The sequence below is a fragment of the Podarcis raffonei genome, chromosome 8, assembly GCF_027172205.1.
Source record: "Podarcis raffonei isolate rPodRaf1 chromosome 8, rPodRaf1.pri, whole genome shotgun sequence".
Taxonomy (NCBI): domain Eukaryota; kingdom Metazoa; phylum Chordata; class Lepidosauria; order Squamata; family Lacertidae; genus Podarcis; species Podarcis raffonei.
This window is the reverse complement of record NC_070609.1, coordinates 5,332,865-5,353,072: the sequence shown is the minus strand read 5'-3', so window position 1 is coordinate 5,353,072 and position 20,208 is coordinate 5,332,865. Positions and strand designations below refer to the sequence as shown.

Below are 20,208 nucleotides of genomic sequence, written 5' to 3'. Positions count from 1 at the left end.
TTTTGACAGAATTACAAGCCTGGTAGATGAAGGGAACGCAGTGGATGTAGCCTACCTTGATTTCAGCAAGGCATTTGACAAGGTGCCCCATGATATTCTTGTAAAGAAGCTGGTAAAATGCGGTCTTGACTATGCTACCACTCAGTGGATTTGTAACTGGCTGACTGACCGAACCCAAAGGGTGCTCATCAATGGTTCCTCTTCATCCTGGAGAAGAGTGACTAGTGGGGTGCCACAAGGTTCTGTCTTGGGCCCGGTCTTATTCAACATCTTTATCAACGACTTGGATGATGGACTCAAGGGCATCCTGATCAAATTTGCAGATGACACGAAACTGGGAGGGGTGGCTAACACCCCAGAGGACAGGATCACACTTCAAAACGACCTTGACAGATTAGAGAACTGGGCCAAAACAAACAAGATGAATTTTAACAGGGAGAAATGTAAAGTATTGCACTTGGGCAAAAAAAATAATGAGAGGCACAAATACAAGATGGGTGACACCTGGCTTGAGAGCAGTACATGTGAAAAGGATCTAGGAGTCTTGGTTGACCACAAACTTGACATGAGCCAACAGTGTGACGCAGCAGCTAAAAAAGCCAATGCAATTCTGGGCTGCATCAATAGGAGTGTAGCATCTAGATCAAGGGAAGTAATAGTGCCACTGTATTCTGCTCTGGTCAGACCTCACCTGGAGTACTGTGTCCAGTTCTGGGCACCACAGTTCAAGAAGGACACTGACAAACTGGAACGTGTCCAGAGGAGGGCAACCAAAATGGTCAAAGGCCTGGAAACGATGCCTTATGAGGAACGGCTAAGGGAGCTGGGCATGTTTAGCCTGGAGAAGAGGAGGCTAAGGGGTGATATGATAGCCATGTTCAAATATATAAAAGGATGTCACATAGAGGAGGGAGAAAGGTTGTTTTCTGCTGCTCCAGAGAAGCGGACACGGAGCAATGGATCCAAACTACAAGAAAGAAGATTCCACCTAAACATTGGGAAGAACTTCCTGACAGTAAGAGCTGTTCGACAGTGGAATTTGCTGCCAAGGAGTGTGGTGGAGTCTCCTTCTTTGGAGGTCTTTAAGCAGAGGCTTGACAACCATATGTCAGGAGTGCTCTGATGGTGTTTCCTGCTTGGCAGGGGGTTGGACTCGATGGCCCTTGTGGTCTCTTCCAACTCTATGATTCTATGATTCTAAGGTGCAGTTTACACCAAAGTAAAACCAGGCTGGTGCCCGGAAAGTTTGTTGCAGAGCCTCTCCCCCTCCGGGTCTTTCGTGCTCCTCCTGCTCCTGTTTCCGAGGGAGGGAGCAGCTCAGACGCCAGTGCAGAGGGTCCCCCAAATAAGACACCCCCTTCTGGGTGCAGGCCGTGCCCGCGGCTCCGGCTTTGCAGAGGGAGAGAGGGGGAAGCTGGGGGCGCCCGGCTCGCCAAGGGTTAAAAGGAACTGAGCTGGATTCCTAGAGAGGACAGGAAATAAAGGGAGGAGGCTCTTCCCCCATCCCTTCCTGCAAGGAGGAGGGCTGTTGTCTCTCTGCTCCGCAAGTGCTGCCTCGGTGGCGCCTTCTGGGATCCGGTGAGTCTCTTTCTCTTCTGCTTAGGTTGTGTTGGGGAGATGGGGGAGTCCCCAGGGGGCAGGGCAGCCAGGAGGGTCCCCCAAGAAGAGAGAGAAGGGGGCCTGGGAAGCTCCGCTTTGCAAGGGATCCAAGGAGCAGCGCAGAAGGCCAGCCACGAGGGCCAGGGAGTCATCCTTCTGAATGCCAGCTGCTGGGAAGTGCAGGGGGAGAGAGTTATCCCTGGGCTCCAGCCCTGCTGGTGGGCTTCCCAGAAGAGGCCCCAGGTTGGCCTCAGTGAGAACAGGAGGCTGGACTGTCTTCACCCAAAAGGTTAGCAGAGCCCAACCTGGTGACAACAGAATAAAGGATGCGAGGCGGGAGCTGCATGGACTGGGTGGGCAGAGAGGAATGGTGAGGGGAACCAGCTGGGGAACCCGCAAGGGAAGGCGGCTCTGGGCCAGGGGAGGGGTTTGGGGGCAATGAAGAGTCGTCAGAGGGAGAAGACTGGGGGGAGGAAGCGTCTGATGCTGAAGAGGTAACGGGGCTTAGTGAGCGGGGAGAATCTGTGGCAGAGAGGAATCTAGACCCAGAGGCAGCAGATTAGGATGAGGGAGGCCAAGACGTAGGGAGGATTCCAGCCCTGCCCACAAGTTATTTGGCCCCACCCACTTGGCTCTCGGGGTTGACCAGGTGAAGCTCTGGTCTTCAGGTGGGCGGCCAGGTAAAGATCTGGCCCTCAGAATAAAGAAAGAGGGACCCACCCCAGGAGTCTTGAGAATGTGGGAGATTGCAAGTGCTGCAACATGAGGCAGAAGCAGGAAAGAAATGTGCCCTGACATTTGGGAGTGGGAGGGACCCCCACTTTGCCCTGGGTCCAGATGACTCACTCATCCATTCTGACTTCCTTCTTCCTTCCTTCCTTTATTTTTTAAAGTAAGCTCAGTCTGAGTTGTGGTGCAGTCCAGCCCTGGTTCCTAGCAAGACTCATCCACGCTTGCCCAGGGAACATTTCTGTTCACCTGACTGTGTATTATTTTATATTTGAAAAATATATTTTCTTTTTAGGATTTGCTAAATCCTCTCATTAAGACAGGCAGAACTTGGCAGAAGACGTAGGGACATCTTTCGATTTCTTGTAGGTGTCCTGAGAACAGAGATGGATGAGCAAGACTCGGCTGGGCCTGAAGCAGCAAGACTTCATTCCATCCAAACTCTTAGCCATAGAAGAATCTGGGGAAAGTCTGTCCAAAGGATCCTGGGTGAGGAGGACACCCTCCGCTCAGATGTGCAGAGCCAGCAACTCAGGCGGCTTTGCAACCAGGAGGCCAAAGGACCCCGAGAGGTTTGCAACCGACTCTACCACCTTTGCCGTCAGTGGCTGAAACCAGAAACCCACACGAAAGCTGAGATGCTGGACCTGGTGATCTTGGAGCAGTTCCTGGCTGTCCTTCCACCAGAGATGGAGAGCTGGGTGAGGGAATGTGGAGCAGAGACCAGTTCCCAGGCGGTGGCCCTGGCTGAAGGTTTCCTCCTGAGTCAGGCAGAGGAGAAAAAGCAGGCAGAGACAAAGCAGGTGAGAGAGACTTTCCTCTGGATACTCCCAAGGGGCTCCGAACTTGAGGGAGAGTATCCCCCAATTCTCTACTAATTTTGTCACCCTTTTTTTGGAAAGCATCTGAGGAATGATATCTGATACCCCTAAAGTTTTTGTGTCCTTTGCCATTCCAGTTCTAATCTAATTCTTTTGAATGCTTGGTGCAGGGGAAGGATCAGTTTCCAGAAATGGGTCTGGATTCCTCTGAGGCAGAGAAAATTCCGTTGGACTCCAGAGTAAGGCCACCGGGTAAGGAGGAAGGAGTTATTTCTCCCCCATTTTATCACATTATGTTGTTTTTGAAACTAATGTGTGAGTTCTCTACATCTTTTTTGGAGAAGACACGTGAAGCCAAGAGCCCAGAGAAAGGGTGATATTCCGTATTTTTGCACAACTAATATGTGAAATGGGTACAAATGTCCACATTTACGTGGCTAGTCTTACTTTTTTGAAGGCCCACCTATAGTTTTCCTTCTGAGTGAAGCATGCACTTAACTTTTTCTCCCGTAGGAGACCGAACGATGCCAGCAAGACCTGTTTGTCCATCTTTTCTTGGTGGCGAAGGGGAAGCTGCCCCTGTGGAAGCAGAGCAGGTAGGAGGAAGGAGCCATGTGGGGAAAGAGGATGTCATGGACGGGTTGGACACAGAGGAAAGATGGGAGGAACCGCCAAGGAAAGAAGGGTTGAATGCTAAAATAGGCTTCTAAGCAGTTTACACACCACACCAAACAGTGGCCAGGATTCACCCCCCTCAGTCGCACAATGGGGCTTTCCCCCTCCCATCCCCCGGTCATTGCCCCCCCTGCACACCTTGACGTTGTCTATAGGGCATCAGGAGGGTCCTCCCCACCTGGCAAGAACAGCACACAGGGAAAGAAGGAAGGGGATCTTTCCATGTGGCAAATGGGGATGTGTCCATCATGAAATGTGCATAAGAAGAATCCCATTAAAACATCAGAGCAAAGTGTAAGAGTTCACCTTGATGTTGTCTAAGAGGACAACCTTTTTCTTTTTCTTTCAGGGTCCAGTGTGCTTTGAAGATGTAGCTGTCTATTTCATAGACGACGAGTGGGCGTTGCTGGATCCTAACCAGAGAGCTCTGCACAAGGAAGTTATGGAGGAGAATCATGGGATCTTGGACTCTCTCGGTAAGACTTCCTCTTGGATCATCCTAAAGTCTTTGAAATTCAACACATCTCTCTATGGGAGGAACCTCTGATTTTTCGATGGGGCTCCACAGCACCACCCACAGCCCCTGGGATTCTAACACTCCACAGAAAACATTGGATGGAAGCTACTGACTGCTTGCCCTGTGAATATTCTTCCTCCAATTCTGCCTTTTCAAACTGTGATCAGGCTCCTCTGAATTGCCTAGGCCTTCTTAAATGTGGGCTTCAGAGTGATTCAGGATGTGGAAGTAGTTTCTGCCAGGTTCTTCGTTTCTGATCTTGCTTCTTTCTGTCTCTGGTTGACCAAAGGGGTGTTTGGCATTGGAGATGGCAGAGATGCCATGATTGGGCCGAACAGAATACATCCCAGAAAATAACCAGACTTTTGGGATCTCAGGTAGTGAACCCCATCGGAAGACCTCACATCTAACTCCCTTTAGTTCTTTCCTTCTCATAATCATTAATCCACACTGCTCCATAATTTTGGGATCCATTGCTTCCTGAGGCTCTAATCTATTTGTCACTTAGTTGCAGGTGGTGATGAACTGGAGATGAAGAACGAGGGAGGCCATGATAAAATCCACACGGTGGGGAAGTCCTATTCAGAGTGTGGAGAGAGCTTCAATCAGAGCTCCCATTCCACTTCAAATCAAAGAAATCCCATCAGGAAGAAACGCTATCAGTGCTTGGAGTGCGAAAAGAGCTTCAGTCAGAGAAACAAGCTCACTGTCCATCAGAGAATCCATACAGGGGGAAAACCCTATCATTGCCAAGAGTGTGGGAAAAGCTTTCATAGTGGGAGCAATCTTTCTTCCCATAAAAGAATTCATACAGGAGAGAAACCCTTTCAGTGCCAAGAGTGTGGCAAGAGCTTCAGTCAAAAGAGCAGTCTAACTTACCATCGTAGAATCCATACAGGGGAGAAGCCGTATCAGTGCCAAGAGTGTGGGAAAACCTTCCATAGTGGGAGCAATCTCTCTTCCCATAAAACAATTCATACAGGGGAGAAACCCTTTCAGTGCCAAGAGTGTGGAAAGAGCTACAGAAAAAAGGACAGTTTAACTACCCATCAGATAATTCATACAGGGGAGAAACCTTATCACTGCTTGGAATGTGGAAAGAGATTCAGTCACATCCGCCAGCTTACTGTCCATCGAAATACTCATACAGGGGAGAAGCCATATCAGTGCTTGGAATGTGGAAGGAGCTTCCGTTACACCAGCCATCTCTCTGCCCATCAGAGAATTCATACAGGGGAAAAACCCTATGAATGTCTGGAATGCGGAAAGAGCTTCAAAACGACCAGCAGTCTCACTTCACATCAAAGAATTCATACAGGAGAGAAACCCGATCACTGCCAAGAGTGTGGCAAGAGCTTCAGTTACAGCCAGCAGCTAAGTGTCCATAAAAATATTCATTCAGGGGAAGCCCTCTATCAGTGTCAAGAGTGTAGAAAGAGCTTCAGAAAGGACAGTTTAACTTCCCATCAAAGAATTCATACAGGGAAGAAACCTTATCAGTGCTTGGAGTGTGGAAAGAGCTTCATTCAAAAAGGTTGTCTTATAACCCATCAAAGAATTCATCCATGAGAGAAATCCTGTCAGTGCCAAGAGTGTGGAAAGAGCTTCAGAAAAATGGACAGTTTAACTTCTCTTCGGAGAATTCATACGGGGGAAAACCATATACCGTATTTTTCCCTCTATTACACGCAGATTTTTTCTCCTAAAAAGTAAGGGGAAATGTCTGTGCGTGTTATTGAGCGAATGTGTGGTCCCTGGAGCTGACAAGCGCGAGTGAAGGCAAAAATCAGGCAAATATCAAATCGTCCGGAAAAGGGAGGAAAGGAGGAAGCTGCTGCTTTCCTGCATTCTGCCTCAGGGTCTTACTGTTCACCCGCTTCTGTTTCCTTACTGTGTTTGCTCAAACGGAACAAAGAGCAGAGAAAACCCCTCCCTTCCAGGCAAGCAGAGTGGAAAGCAGAGCGTCCTTCTAATTCCTCTCCATGCGTCTGGGACTCGAAGGCAACATGCAGGTTGGGGGGGGGGGAGAGAGAGAGCTGGTTGGCTTGTGTGTGGGGGGGACTTTTGCCTTCCTTTCCTCCCTCCGGTAAAACCCCTCTCCTGCATTCTTAGCCAGCTGCTTCTCTGCACACCCCTCTCCTTGTCGCTTCTATGTTTTTCCTTCCCTCCCTACTTAAAACGTGGTTCCAATCACGGATCCACATGGATCCTCAGGATCTTTGCATTGAGTCACCCCAAATTCACCATCAGATCACATAGCAATGATCTGATGCAAAAACAGGGCTGCAATGGTGCAAAAACATGGTTACAAAGCACGGATCCACATGGATCCTCAGGATCTTTGCATTGGGTCACCCCAAATTCACCATCAGATCACATAGCATGTCCATGGCTACAGCCTGCACCAAAAAAAATCACGCACCCACTGTTGCCTGGGGCTGCAATGGTGCAAAAACGTGGTTACAAAGCATGGATCCACATGGATCCTCAGGATCTTTGCATTGGGTCACCCCAAATTCACCATCAGATCACATAGCATGTCCATGGCTACAGCCTGCACCAAAAAAATCACGCACCCACTGTTGCCTGGGGCTGCAATGGTGCAAAAACGTGGTTACAAAGCATGGATCCACATGGATCCTCAGGATCTTTGCATTGGGTCACCCCAAATTCACCATCAGATCACATAGCATGTCCATGGCTACAGCCTGCACCAAAAAAATCACGCACCCACTGTTGCCTGGGGCTGCAATGGTGCAAAAACGTGGTTACAAAGCATGGATCCACATGGATCCTCAGGATCTTTGCATTGGGCTACCCCAAACTCACCGTCAAATCACATGTCTGTGGCCGCAGCATGAAGCACAAAAATGATACATCCACTGTTTCATTCAGAATTTTTTTTTCTTGTTTTCCTCCTCTAAAAACTATGTGCGTGTTATGGTCAGGTGCGTGTTATCGAGCGAAAAATACGGTAAGTGCTTGTAATGTTGAAATAGCTTCCGTCACAGCCACCAGCTTACTGTGCACCACAGAATTCATACAAGGGAGAAACCCTAGCAGTGCTTGGAATGTGGAAAGAGATTCAGTGAGAAGGACAAACTCACGATCCATCAGAATTCACACCGGTGGAAAATACTTCAGTGCGAAGAATGTGGAAAGCGCTTCAGTCACAGGGCCTGTCTTGTTTCCCGTCAAAGAACTCACAGTGGGGGAGAACTATAGCAGTTACTATATACAGATTTAATTTCAGGAGACTTCAGTCAGTGTGAGGTTCTTTGCCACATCTGGTGCCTCATAGCTATTCCTACTACATACCCAGAACTGTGACTTCCAAGGCCATGGCCAAGGTGTTTAATACCTTCTTCACATCATGACTGAACAGAGTGATAAGAGCGATTGGGCGAGACTGATGAAGTTGCCCTCCATGTTCAACTTTCTTCGGAAAGACTTGGTGAAAAAATTGTGATTGTTGATTGAATATTAAATATTATGGATTTTGATTCTGTTCGAAGTGTCCTAGTATTAATTGCATTTAGCCTTTTAGACAGAGGCTAGGGCTTGCCGATCAGAAGGTCGGCGGTTCGAATCCCCGCGACGGGGTGAGCTCCCGTTGCTCGGTCCCTGCTCCTGCCAACCTAGCAGTTCGAAAGCACATCAAAGTGCAAGTAGATAAATAGGTACCGCTCCGGCAGGAAGGTAAACGGCGTTTCCGTGCGCTGCTCCGGTTTGCCAGAAGCTGCTTAGTCATACTGGCCACATGACCTGGAAGATGTACGCTGGCTCCCTCGGCCAATAAAGTGAGATGAGTGCCGCAACCCCATAGTCGTCCGCAACTGGACCTAATGGTCAGGGGTCCCTTTACCTTATTAGGATTTATTTTTATGCGTCTGCGTTTTGTAACACTCATGCCACCCTTCTGCACTGTGTAAAGCTGACCCTGGAAGGGCAGGTGATGTTTTCAAAAAGAAGGAGGAGTTGAGCTAGCATCCGAGTGAGAACTCGCATATCTCCTCAAAGGTCTTTGACATCTTTTGGTACCAGGGAAGTAAGATATGGGATTGAAATGTCAACAGTCCCATGGAAGGCCTGGTTGCCCAGGGAATGGTCTAAACGTGTGACATAGGAGACCCAAATGGCCTGGGCACTCTGGGACACCACAAGGTAATTTCAGAGGAGTCGATATCCTCATTAAGCCACATGTCCCATGGCCTGTAACCTTTTTTGATGTTTTATGAGTCTTCAGTGTTGTGTACACAAGTTTCTTCTAACGTCTTTTCGAAACAGCCGTTCTGCAGAACAACTGGTTAGCAAGGCTCTCCTATTGCAATAGTTTGCATAAACCGGGTTCCTGCAGGATAATAATAATAATAATAATAATAATAATAATAATAATAATAATAATAATTTATTATTTAAACCCACCCATCTGGCTGGGTCTCCCCAACCACCCTGGGCGGCTTCCAACAAAGTATTAAAATACAGTGTTCTGTTAAACATTAAAAGCTTCCCATTAAAAGATTGCTCTCATTCTCTTGGTTCTGAGTTTTCGTTTCAGGTGTTCCCTCCCCTGGGTAACGAACTGGTGAGGTAGAAGCAAATTCTTACCACACGAACAATTCCCATACTTTATTATTTCTATTGCTATTAACTTTGTATAGCGCCCTTGATCTGAAGATGCCAGGGTTTTCACAGCATAATTAGGGAGGCTCACAGTGCTTCCTCTTTCAGCGCCTCGAAGCTGCAAATTGGTGGTGCTCCTTTTTTTCTCCTGCTCTGGTGGTTAGGATATGAACCAGTGGCTTAAAGATCGTGGAATGGGGTTCTGATTAAACTTCAGGCAGATCTCTCTGACAGTAAGAACTGTTCAACAGGTAGAACAGACTCCGTCAGAAGGTGGTGTCCTCTCCTTCTTGGGAGGTTTTTAATCAGATGTTGGGTGGCCATCTCTCATTGAGATTCCTGCATTGTCAGTAGTTGGACTAGATATCCTTTGGGGTGCCTTTCGTCTCTGCATTTCTGTTCTATTCTATTCCTGATTGCCATAGTCATCCTCGGCATGACCAGGATGGTGGCAGTGTCTGCTTGAAGCGCTTCCTTTTCAAAGACGACTGAAGGCGGCCCTGTTTAGGGAAGTTTTTAATGTCTGACGCTGTATTGTTTTTAATGTTCGGTTGGAAGCCATCCAGAGTGGCTGGGGGCACTCAGTCAGATGGGCGGGGTATAAATAATTTCTTCTTCTTCTTCTTCTTCTTCTTCTTCTTCTTCTTCTTCTTCTTCTTCTTCTTCTTCTTCTTCTTCCTGATATCTTCTGAACACACACATAGCACGTTTGTGATAAAAGACCGTAGTCTCAACCTTTCGTCTGTGAGAAGCTTAAGTCAAGTGCTATCCTCTTCATTTTCGAAGTTGAGCAGTTAAGCAAACACTCTGCTCCTTGCACAAGTGTGTGCATACAGAATGAGAGACAGAAAAACATATAAAGGGACCCCTGACCATTAGGTCCAATCGTGGCCGACTCTGGGGTTGCGGCACTCATCTTGCTTTACTGGCCGAGGGAGCCGGCGTACAGCTTCCGGGTCATGTGGCCTCCATGACTAAGCCGCTTCTGGCAAACCAGAGCAGCACACGGAAACGCTGTTCTGTGGTTTAACCCACAGCGCCACCCGTGTCCCAGAAAAACATAAACATAGCAACAATTGATGTGAGGGGTTGAAATGCTTGTAAAAATACGTTGGTGGTTCAGGAAACCCTATCAGGCTCCTCAATGGTCAGAAGGATGGGTGAACCCCAACCAAGGAGAAGTGAAGCAAAGGCCCTTTAAGCAAGGGTCGTTTGTTGTGTTGCAACCAGGTTCCCTAAACAAGCAGCAACAGGAGCAGGAGGAAGAAGCCCTATGCAAGGCAAATCTGGATTTCATACACCCCTAGGATTGGTGTGTGTGTGTGTCCTAAATGCCATGGATCCGTCATTTTGCAAGGTGAGGGGAGTTGCATTGGTGTGGGGTGCAAGAAGGTGTAAGGCTTGTGGGCAAATTCATTTCTCCAACCCACAGAGAACCCACACTGATTGTAAGGTGGGAGAAGCAAGGTTATATAGGGAGATCTAAAGGATACTAGATACAGTGGTACCTCGGGTTAAGAACTTAATTCGTTCCGGAGCTCCGTTCTTCACCTGAAACCGTTCTTAACCTGAGGTATCACTTTAGCTAAAGGGCCTCCCGCTGCTGCCGCCTCGAAATTTCTGTTCTCATCCTGAAACAAAGTTCTTAACCTGAGGTACTATTTCTGGGTTAGCGGAGTATGTAACCTGAAGCATCTGTAACCTGAAGTGTCTGTAACCTGAGGTACCACTGTATATAAAGTTTATTTGATATACAGTCGAACCTCGGTTTTTGAGTGTCCTGGAAGCCAAATGTTTTGGTTTTCAAATGCTGAAAAACTGGAAGTAATTGCTTCCATTTTCGAACGTGCCTCAGACACAGCTTCTGCTGCGTTGAACAGCTTCCGCTACGTGTTTTTCCATTTTTTTCTTATGTGCCTCAGTTTTTGAATGTCTTCCAGAATGGATTATAGTTCTACATGGTGATACTAATAGTTATAGTGATACATATATAGTTATATGTATATCTAGAGCTTCCACGTATCACAAGAAGGGCTGTCTTTATTTGGGAAAGTAGCGAATATTAAAAGGAAAATGCTTTATTAGGAGGAAAAAGTAAGAGAGTAACGCCATAGCAAACGGGGTCAGGAAGAGGCAGGTGCGGTTTTAAGGCAGTGTTTGGCCTCAGAGTTCAGGTCTCAGTCCTTTCAAGGTGCAGTTTACACCAAAGTAAAGCCAGGCTGGTGCCCGGAGAGTTTGTTGCACAGCCTCTCCTCCTCCGGGCCTTTCGTGCTCCTGCTTCTGTTTCCAAGGGAGGGAACAGCTCAAAAGCCAGCCCAGAGGGTCCCCCAAATAAGCCACCCCTGGTTGCAGGCCATGCTCGGGGCTCCGGCTTTGCAGAGGGAGAGAGGAGGAGCTGGGGCGCCCGGAGCGCCAAGGGTTAAAAGGAACGGAGCTGGATTCCTAGAGAGGACAGGAAATAAAGGAGGGACGAGGTCCTCCCGAACAAAAGCCCCTCCCGCTCCCTGCAAGAGGGGGAAAGTGGCTTTCGTCTCCTCTACAGGAGCTGCCTCAGTTTCCCTTCAGGGACCTGGTGAGTTTCCTCTCTTTTCTGCCTTAGGGTGCATTGGGGAGAAGTGGGGCGGGTCCATGGGGAGCCTGCTCAGCTCCTGCAGGGGGATCCCCAAGCCAGGGATAGGTGGTTCTGCCCCCCTTCCTCTCTGCAAAACCTGGGAGGCTGCAAGTAGCAGGAGGTCTGCAACTCTCTTCTTCCTTTGCATCAAGATGCGGCTCGCTCCTTTGGGGGGGGGGGCCTTGAGTCAGGAAGAAAAGGGCATGCAAAGGAACCCCGATGGGATTGAGGAAACAGTCACGTTCATTAACGCAGGTGGCAGCCAGATGGACACATTTGGAGGTAGAAATAAATGAAGTCCTTCTATGTTGCAGTGTGCAGTTATAATAAAAATATTATTATTATTGTTGTTGTTGTTGTTGTTGTTATTTGTACCCAACCCATCTGGTTGGGTCTCCCCAGCCACTCTGGGCGGCTTCCAACAAAGATTAAAAATACATTAAAATGTCACACATTAAAAACTTCCCTGAGCAGGGCTGCCTTCAGATGTCTTCTAAATGTCAGGTAGCTGTTTTATCTCTTTGACATCTGGTGGGAGGACATTCCACAGGGCAGGAGCCACCACCAAGGCCCTCTGCCTGGTTCCCTGTAGCTTTGCTTCTCGCAGTGAGGGAACCACCAGAAGGCCATCAGCGCTGGACCTCAGTATCCGGGCAGAACGATGGGGGTGGAAATGCACCTTCAGGTATACTGACCCATGGAACTCCCATCCACATGAGGAAGGGATGGCCACCAAGCCAGATGGCTTGAGAAGAGGATGAGGCCAATTCAGGGAGGAGCAGAGGGCTAGCGATGGCTCCAGGCCCCCACAGTTGGGGGCAGCCATGCAGGGGGAGAGAGTTGCCCTTGGGCTCCAGCCCTGCTGGTAGGCCTCCCAGAAGAGGCCCCAGGTTGGCCTCAGTGAGAACAGGAGGCTGGACTGTCTTCACCCAAAAGGTTAGCAGAGCCCAACCTGGTGACAACAGAATAAAGGATGCGAGGAGGGAGCAACATGGACTGGGTGGGCACAGATGAATGATGAAGGGAACCAGCTGGGGAACCCACAAGGGAAGGCGGCTCTGGGCCAGGGGAGGGGTTTGGGGGCAATGATGAGTGGTCAGAGGGAGGAGGAGGTGTCTGAAGCTGAAGAGGTAACGGGGCTTAGTGAGCGGGAAGAATCTGTGGCAGAGAGCAATCTAGACCCAGAGGCAGGAGAGTGGGATGAGGGAGGCCAAGAGGTAGGGATGATTGTGGCTGGTGAAGAGGAATAGGGGTCTCCTCTCCTCCTGTGACGAGCTCTTCCCCCCCATCATCATAATCAATTATGTGATGTCCACCCAAAATTCCCATGGCACATTAAAACAGTAAATCACAATATTATGAAGAGTATAAAATTATTTATAATCCTGCCAACCTAGCAGTTCGAAAACACCCCAAAGTGCAAGTAGATAAATAGGGACCGCTCTCCAGCGGGAAGGTAAACGGCGTTTCCGTGTGCTGCGCTGGTTCGCCAGAAGCGGCTTAGTCATGCTGGCCACATGACCCGGAAGCTGTCTGCGGACAAGCGCCAGCTCCCGGCCTCTTGAGCGAGATGAGCGCGCAACCCTAGAGTCGGTCACGACTGGACCTGATGATCAGGGGTACGTTTATATAAAATTATTACAATCACAGCAAGATGGCAAATCCTATCTCTCTCTTTTTCTAACACTGTCCTTTGGTCCCACCCACCAGGTGAAGCTCTGGTCCTCAGGTGGGAGGCCAGGTAAAGATCTGGCCCTCAGAATAACGAAAGAGGGACCCACCTCAGGAGTCTTGAGAATGTGGGAGATTGCAAGTGCTGCAACATGAGGCAGAAGCAGGAAAGAAATGTGCCCTGACATTTGGGGGTGGGACCCAGTTACACTTAGTACAGATTGCCTTGGGTCCCAGTTACACTTAGTACAGATGACTCACTCATCCATTCTGTCTGACTTCCTTCCTTCCTTCCTTCCTTCCTTCCTTCCTTCCTTCCGGAGGGACTTCTATGGATTTCTTGGAGGTGTCCTGAGAACAGAGATGGATGAGCAAGACTCAGCTGGGCCTGAAGCAGGAAGAGACCATTCCATCCAAACTCTTAGCCATGGAGGAATCTGGGGAAAGTCTGTCCAAAGGATCCTGGGTGAGGAGGACACCCTCCATTCAGAGGTGCAGAGCCAGCAACTCAGGCGGCTTTGCAACCAGGAGGCCAAAGGACCCCGAGAGGTTTGCAACCGACTCTACCACCTTTGCCGTCAGTGGCTGAAACCAGAAATGCACACGAAAGCTGAGATGCTGGACCTGCTGATCTTGGAGCAGTTCCTGGCTGTCCTTCCAGCAGAGATGGAGAGCTGGGTGAGGGAATGTGGAGCAGAGACCAGTTCCCAGGCGGTGGCCCTGGCTGAAGGTTTCCTCCTGAGTCAGGCAGAGGAGAGAAAGCAGGCAGAGCAGCAGGTGAGAGAGACTTTCCTCTGGATACTCCATACTCTGGGACTCCAAACTTGAGAGTATCCCCCAATTCTCTACTAATTTTTTTGGAAAGCATCCGAGGAATGATATCCGATACCCCTAAAGTGTTTGTGTCCTTTGCCATTCCAGTTCTAATCTAATTCTTTTGCATGCTTGTTGCTCTTGCAGGGGAAGGATCAGTTTCCAGAAATGGGTCTGGATTCCTCTGAGGTAGAGAGAACTCCATTGGACTCCAGAGTAAGGCCACTGGGTAAGGAGGAAGGTGTTTTTTCTCCCCCATTTTGTCACATTATGTTGTTTTTGAAACTAATTTGTGAGTTTTCTACATCTTTTTTTGGAGAAGACACGTGAAGCCAAGAGCCCAGAGAAAGGGTGATGTATTTTTGAACAACTAATAGGGACACGGGTGGCGCTGTGGGTAAAAGCCTCAGCGCCTAGGGCTTGCCGATCGAAAGGTCGGTGGTTCGAATCCCCACGGTGGGGTGCGCTCCCGTTGCTCGGTCCCAACGCCTGCCAACCTAGCAGTTCGAAAGCACCCCTGGGTGCAAGTAGATAAATAGGGACTGCTTACTGGCGGGAAGGTAAACGGCGTTTCCGTGTGCTGCGCTGGCTCGCCAGATGCAGCTTTATCACGCTGGCCACGTGACCCGGAAGTGTCTCCGGACAGCGCTGGCCCCCGGCCTCTTAAGTGAGATGGGCACACAACCCTAGAGTCTGTCAAGACTGGCCCGTACGGGCAGGGGTACCTTTACCTTTACCTAATATGTGAAATGGTTACCAACGTCCACGTTTACATGGCTACTCTTACTTTTTTGAAGGCCCACCTATAGTTTTCCTTCTGAGTGAAGCATGCACTTACCTTTTTCTCTCATAGGAGACCGAACAATGCGAGCAAGACCTGTTTCTCCATCTATTCTTGGTGGCGAAGGGGAAGCTGCCCCTGTGGAAGCAGAGCAGGTAGGAGGAAGGAGCCATGTGGGGAAAGAGGATGTCATGGACGGGTTGGACACAGAGGAAAGGTGGGAGGAACCGCCAAGGAAAGAAGGGTTGAATGCTAAAATAGGCTTCTAAGCAGTTTACACACCACACCAAACAGTGGCCAGGATTCACCCCATCAGTCGCACAATGGGGCTTTCCCCCTCTCATCCCCCTGTCATTGCCCCCCTGTTGACCTTGATGTTGTCTAAGAGGACTACCTTTTTCCTTTTCTTTTAGGGTCCATTGTGCTTTGAAGATGTAGCTGTGCATTTCACAGACGAGGAGTGGGCATTGCTGGATCCTGACCAGAGAGCTCTGCACAAGGAAGTCATGGAGGAGAATCGTGGGTTCTTGGACTCTCTCGGTAAGGCTTCCTCTTAGATCATCCTATCTGCTTTGAAATTCAAGACATATCTCCATGGGAGGAACCTCTCATTTTTTGATGGGGGTCAACAGCACCACCTGCAGCACCTGGGATGTTAACACTCCCACAGAAAACATTGGATGGAAGACTATTGACTGCTTTCCCTGTGAATATTCGTCCTCCAGTTCTGCCTTTTCAAAGCATGAAAGCCAGCCAGATGGGCGGGTTATAAACCATAAAATTATTACAATTATCATCATCATGCCTATCCCCCTCCAAGCTGGCTCCCCTTTTGCTCTTGAAGGGCTGGCCTGTCTGCAGCCCCACAGCCTCCCATCAGGGCCCCTTCACCAGGGGCAGCAGCACAGGAAGGGCCTCAGGAAAGCAGCCATGACTCCAGCAGGGCTGGGAACCCTCTGGCCAGATGCAGAGGAGGAGGAGGAGGAAGGCTGACCCCTCTCCTTCCCCACATAGGGCCAGGGTTGCCAGAGGTGTAGGGTGCTGAGCAGGGTGAAAGGAGCTCAGCTGAAGAGCCTCTGGGAGAGATAAGATACCCCTCCGTATTTCCCCCAGGATCCTCTAAACTGCACAAGGCCTTCTTAAATGTAGGCTTCAAAGTTATTCAGGAAGTTCAAGTAACTTTTTTTTAAAAAAAAATTATTAACAAACCAATCAAATCACATTAGTTCCAAATTACAAAGCCGAATTTTAAATTTTTGTTGGGGGTACCCATGTTTCGAACTCAGAAAGGAATCCAAAAAGGGATCCAATGATCTCTTATTTCTGTTGCTTTGATGTTCACAGTTCTGTCCATTTGATGTTCACAGTTCTGTCCATTCATCTCTTTGTTGTTTTCCTTTACAAATAATCATTCAATCTTCTTGTTGTTATCGTATTTTTTTCCTTTCTTTATAACCTCTGAAAGTCTCCACAAGCAAGTTGAAACAAACGTTGTTATAGTCCTGTGTGGATTTTCACATTAATCCAAAAATCATATTCAGACGGCAGACGCCATTTCAGCACTTCCATAGAAAACAGTCTTAGCGTCTGCTCATTAACTTTTACAGACTTGTCGTTCCCACATTGATCTTTTCAGGGGGTTCTGCCAGATCAAACACAGAGTCAAGTATGATAGCCAAGCCATGGCTTCCTCCCCCTCTTGATCGTCAATCCTGCAACAAAGCCTGCCTGTCATGGCTGATCTCTTTTTAGAACTGCGTCATTCCAAGAGCCTTCCATTCCTTTCCAGATCTTCCACAAAACAGCCTTTGGTTAATAATTCATTTCCACACAGTTCATTATTATCTCTCTTGTTATCAATTATTGCAACGGTTCTTCTTGGGGGGTTGTTGTTAGGTAATCACATAGAGGAAAAAAGAAAAGTCCCCCCCCTTTCCACCCCGTTCCGACATACCGACATCTTTGATGTATCTTCTTGATATATTTTCCTGTTGAATCCAGCCCGTCGCTCCGCTTCACAGAGGTCGCTTCAGTTAGCAGTCGATACTCCCTTTCTTTACTCGAAACATGTGCATTTGCTGCTCTCTAATTGTTTATTTTGAGCTCCTGCAACCAGGTCGCAGGTCGCGATCAGAAGCAGCGTCCGGGAGAGCGAAAAACCCTGTGTGTCTAGTGCCCCCCCCTTCTTTCGAACTCGGGGGTGATTTATAGGCAACCGCAGACGAGGCAGTGTTTTCCCAATCCCCCTGGGAAAACTCGGGAGGCTAATTACTCCTATATTAGCCTCTTAATTACCTCGTGGGAGCCAGAGAGATGGTATTGTTGGCCATCTTCCAATGCGCCCCTAGCGGCCCCCCAGGAAGATCAAGTAGCTTCTGTCAGATTTTTTGTTTCCGTTCTTGCTTCTTTCTGTCCTTGGTTGACCAAAGAGACGAGTGACATTGGAGATGGCACAGATCCCATGATTGGGCCAAACAAAATCCATCCCAGAAAATAACCAGGCTTTTTGAATCTCAGGCAGTGAACCCTGCAGGAAGACCTCACATCTAACTCCCTTCAGTTCTTCCTGGGTCATAAGCATTAATTAGCACTGCTTCATAATTGCTGGTTCCATTGCTTCCTGAGGCTCCAATCTGTTTCTCTCTCAGTTGCAGGTGGTGATGAATTGGAGCTGAAGAACGAAGGAGACCACAACAAAAGCAATACAGTGGAGAAGTCATATCCATATTCAGAGTGCAGAGAGAGCGTCAGTCAGAGCTCCCATTCCACTTCAAATCAAAGAACTCCCCTTGAGAAGAAACCCTACCAGTGCTTGGAATGTGGAAAGAGCTTCAGTCACAGAAACAAATTCACTGTCCATCAGAGAATTCATACAGGGGAGAAACCCTATCAGTGCCAAGAGTGTGGAAAGAGCTTCAGTCAAAAGGGCAGTTTAACTACCCATCAGAGAATTCATACAGGGGAGAAACCTTATCACTGTTTGGAATGTGGAAAAAGCTTCAGTCAACAAGGGCAGCTTACTGTACATCAAAGAATTCATACAGGGGAGAAACCTTATCAGTGCTTGGAATGTGGAAAGAGCTTCACTTGGAAAATGAGTCTCGTTTCCCATCAAATAATTCATACTGGAGATAAACCCTATCACTGCTTGGAGTGTGGAAAGAGATTCAGAATAAAAAGCCATCTCACTGTCCATCAGAGAAGTCATACAGGGGAGAAACCTTATCAGTGCTTGGAATGTGGAAAGAGATTCAGAATAAAAAGCCAGATCACTGTCCACCAGAGAATTCATACAGGGGAGAAACCTTATCAGTGCTTGGAATGTGGAAAGAGATTTAGTCAGAGCAGCCAGCTCACTTCCCATCACATACTTCATTCCGGGGGGAAACCATATCAGTGCTTGCAATGTGGCAAGAATTTCACATGGAAAATAAGTTTCACTGCCCATCAAAGAATTCATACTGGAAATAAACCCTATGACTGTTTGGAATGTGGAAAAAGCTTCAGTCACCAAGGCCAACTTACTGTACATCAAAGAATTCATACGGGGGAGAAACCTTATCACTGCTTGGAATGTGGAAAAAGCTTCAGTCAACAAGGCCAACTTACTTTACATCATAGAATCCATACAGGAGAGAAACCCTATCAGTGCTTGGAATGTGGAAAGAGCTTCAGTCAGAGCAGCCAACTCACTTCCCATCACAGAATTCATTCTGGGGCAAAACCATATCAGTGCTTAGATTGTGGAAAGAGCTTCACTTGGAAAATAAATTTCATTTCCCATCAAAGAATTCATACTGGAGATAAACCCTATCATTGCTTGGAATGTGGAAAAAGCTTCAGTCACCAAGGCCAGCTTATTGTACATCAAAGAATTCATACAGGGGAGAAACCCTATCAGTGCTTGGAATGTGGAAAGAGATTCAGAATAAAAAGCCAACTCACTGTCCATCAGAGAAGTCATACTGGGGAGAAACCCTATCAGTGCTTGGAATGTGGCAAGAGATTCAGTAGCAGAAGCTACTTTACTGTCCATCAGAGAATTCATGCAGGGGGGAAACCCTATCAGTGCTTGGAATGTGGAAAGAAATTCAGAATAAAAAGCCATCTCACTGTCCATCAGAGAAGTCATACTGGGGAGAAACCCTATCAGTGCTTGGAATGTGGCAAGAGCTTCGTTCGAAGTGGCCACCTCATGGACCATCAAACAATTCATACAGGAGAGACACCCCATCAGTGCAAAGAGTGTGGCAAGAGATTCAGCAGCAGAAGCCAGTTTACTGTCCATCAGAGAATTCATACAGGGGGGAAACCCCATCAGTGCTTGGAATGCGGAAAGAGCTTTGTTCGAAGAGGCCACCTCATGGCCCATCAAACAATTCATACAGGAGAGACACCCCATCAGTGCTTGGAATGTGGCAAGGCCTTCAGAAGAAAGGGCAGCTTAACTTCCCATCAGAGAATTCATAAAGGGGAAAAACCTTATCAGTGCTGGGAATGTGGAAAGAGCTTCAGGGAGAGAAACAAGCTCACTGTCCATCAGAGAATTCATACAGGGGAGAAACCCTATCAGTGCCAAGAGTGTGGAAAGAGCTTCAGTCAAAAGGGCAGTTTAACTTCCCATCAGAGAATTCATACAGGGGAGAAACCTTATCACTGCTTGGAATGTGGAAAGAAATTCATTGTGAAGGCCAAACTCACGATCCATCAAAGAATTCACAGCGAGGTGAAACTATTTCAGTGCCAATAATGTGGAAAGAGCTTCAGACACAGGGCCCGTCTTGCTTCCCATCAAAGAACTCACATTGATGGCAAATTATAGTAGTGGCTGTATACAGATTTAATTTCAGGAGACTTTTGTTTGTATGAGGTGTGGATTGTAGCTGGCTTCTTTGCCTCATCTGTTGCTCCCTAGTTATTTCTGCTACGTACCCAGAACTGTGACTTGTAAGTTCTTGGCCAAGCTGCTTAATGCCTTCTTCACAGTTTCTCTTGGCAGATCAAGAAGAGCAGGTGACAGCAAAGGTTGCAAGGTTTTTAGCTGGGAGAATTAGAATAAGAGGCACTATTTGACTATTGACTCAAAACCCTACAATGTATTATATATAACGGACTTTTAATTTTTATTCTTTGTATATCGTATTGTTGTTTTATTGGTATGGCAAGTGGCTGACGCAAATGAAGATCTATTCATTCATTGAATATTTTCTTCATGTCATGCCTGGGGTGAGGGATAAGAGTGATTTGGCAACACTGATGAGATGGCTGTCCATGCTGAGCTTTCCTAGGAAGGACTTGGTGTAAAAATTGTGATAGCTGATTGAATATTAGATATTATAGATTTTGATTCTGTTCGAAGTGTCCTAGT

The 20,208-nt window shown here is 47.8% G+C and overlaps 1 protein-coding gene across 11 annotated transcripts; it reads left to right on the top strand.

Moving 5' to 3' along the window:
- The first annotated feature begins 1,204 nt into the window (after positions 1–1,204).
- LOC128418234 (zinc finger protein 420-like) lies at positions 1,205–20,198 on the top strand. 11 transcript variants are annotated; one of them, XM_053397724.1, is made up of 7 exons: positions 1,205–1,578; positions 2,624–3,131; positions 3,320–3,401; positions 3,663–3,763; positions 15,007–15,057; positions 15,254–15,380; positions 17,489–20,198. In XM_053397724.1, exons 2-7 carry the CDS (start codon positions 2,715–2,717, stop codon positions 19,588–19,590), a joined length of 2,880 nt encoding a protein of 959 aa, XP_053253699.1. In that variant the 5' UTR covers positions 1,205–1,578; positions 2,624–2,714; the 3' UTR covers positions 19,591–20,198. The 11 variants fall into 11 exon arrangements, with proteins under 11 accessions (XP_053253699.1, XP_053253708.1, XP_053253702.1 ...); XM_053397733.1 differs by lacking the exon at positions 2,624–3,131; XM_053397727.1 differs by lacking the exons at positions 3,320–3,401; positions 3,663–3,763; positions 15,007–15,057 and adding exons at positions 14,207–14,288; positions 14,913–14,995.
- The last annotated feature ends 10 nt before the right edge of the window (positions 20,199–20,208 follow it).

Bases quoted from the DNA above. Each gene is read 5' to 3' on its own strand.
- LOC128418234 (XM_053397724.1), top strand. From the start codon at position 2,715: ATGGATGAGCAAGACTCGGCTGGGCCTGAAGCAGCAAGACTTCATTCC. The intron at 15,058-15,253 runs GTGGGAGGAACC...CTTTTCTTTTAG, and splicing joins GGGTTGGACACAGAGGAAAG to GGTCCATTGTGCTTTGAAGA. The intron at 15,381-17,488 runs GTAAGGCTTCCT...TTTCTCTCTCAG, and splicing joins TGGGTTCTTGGACTCTCTCG to TTGCAGGTGGTGATGAATTG.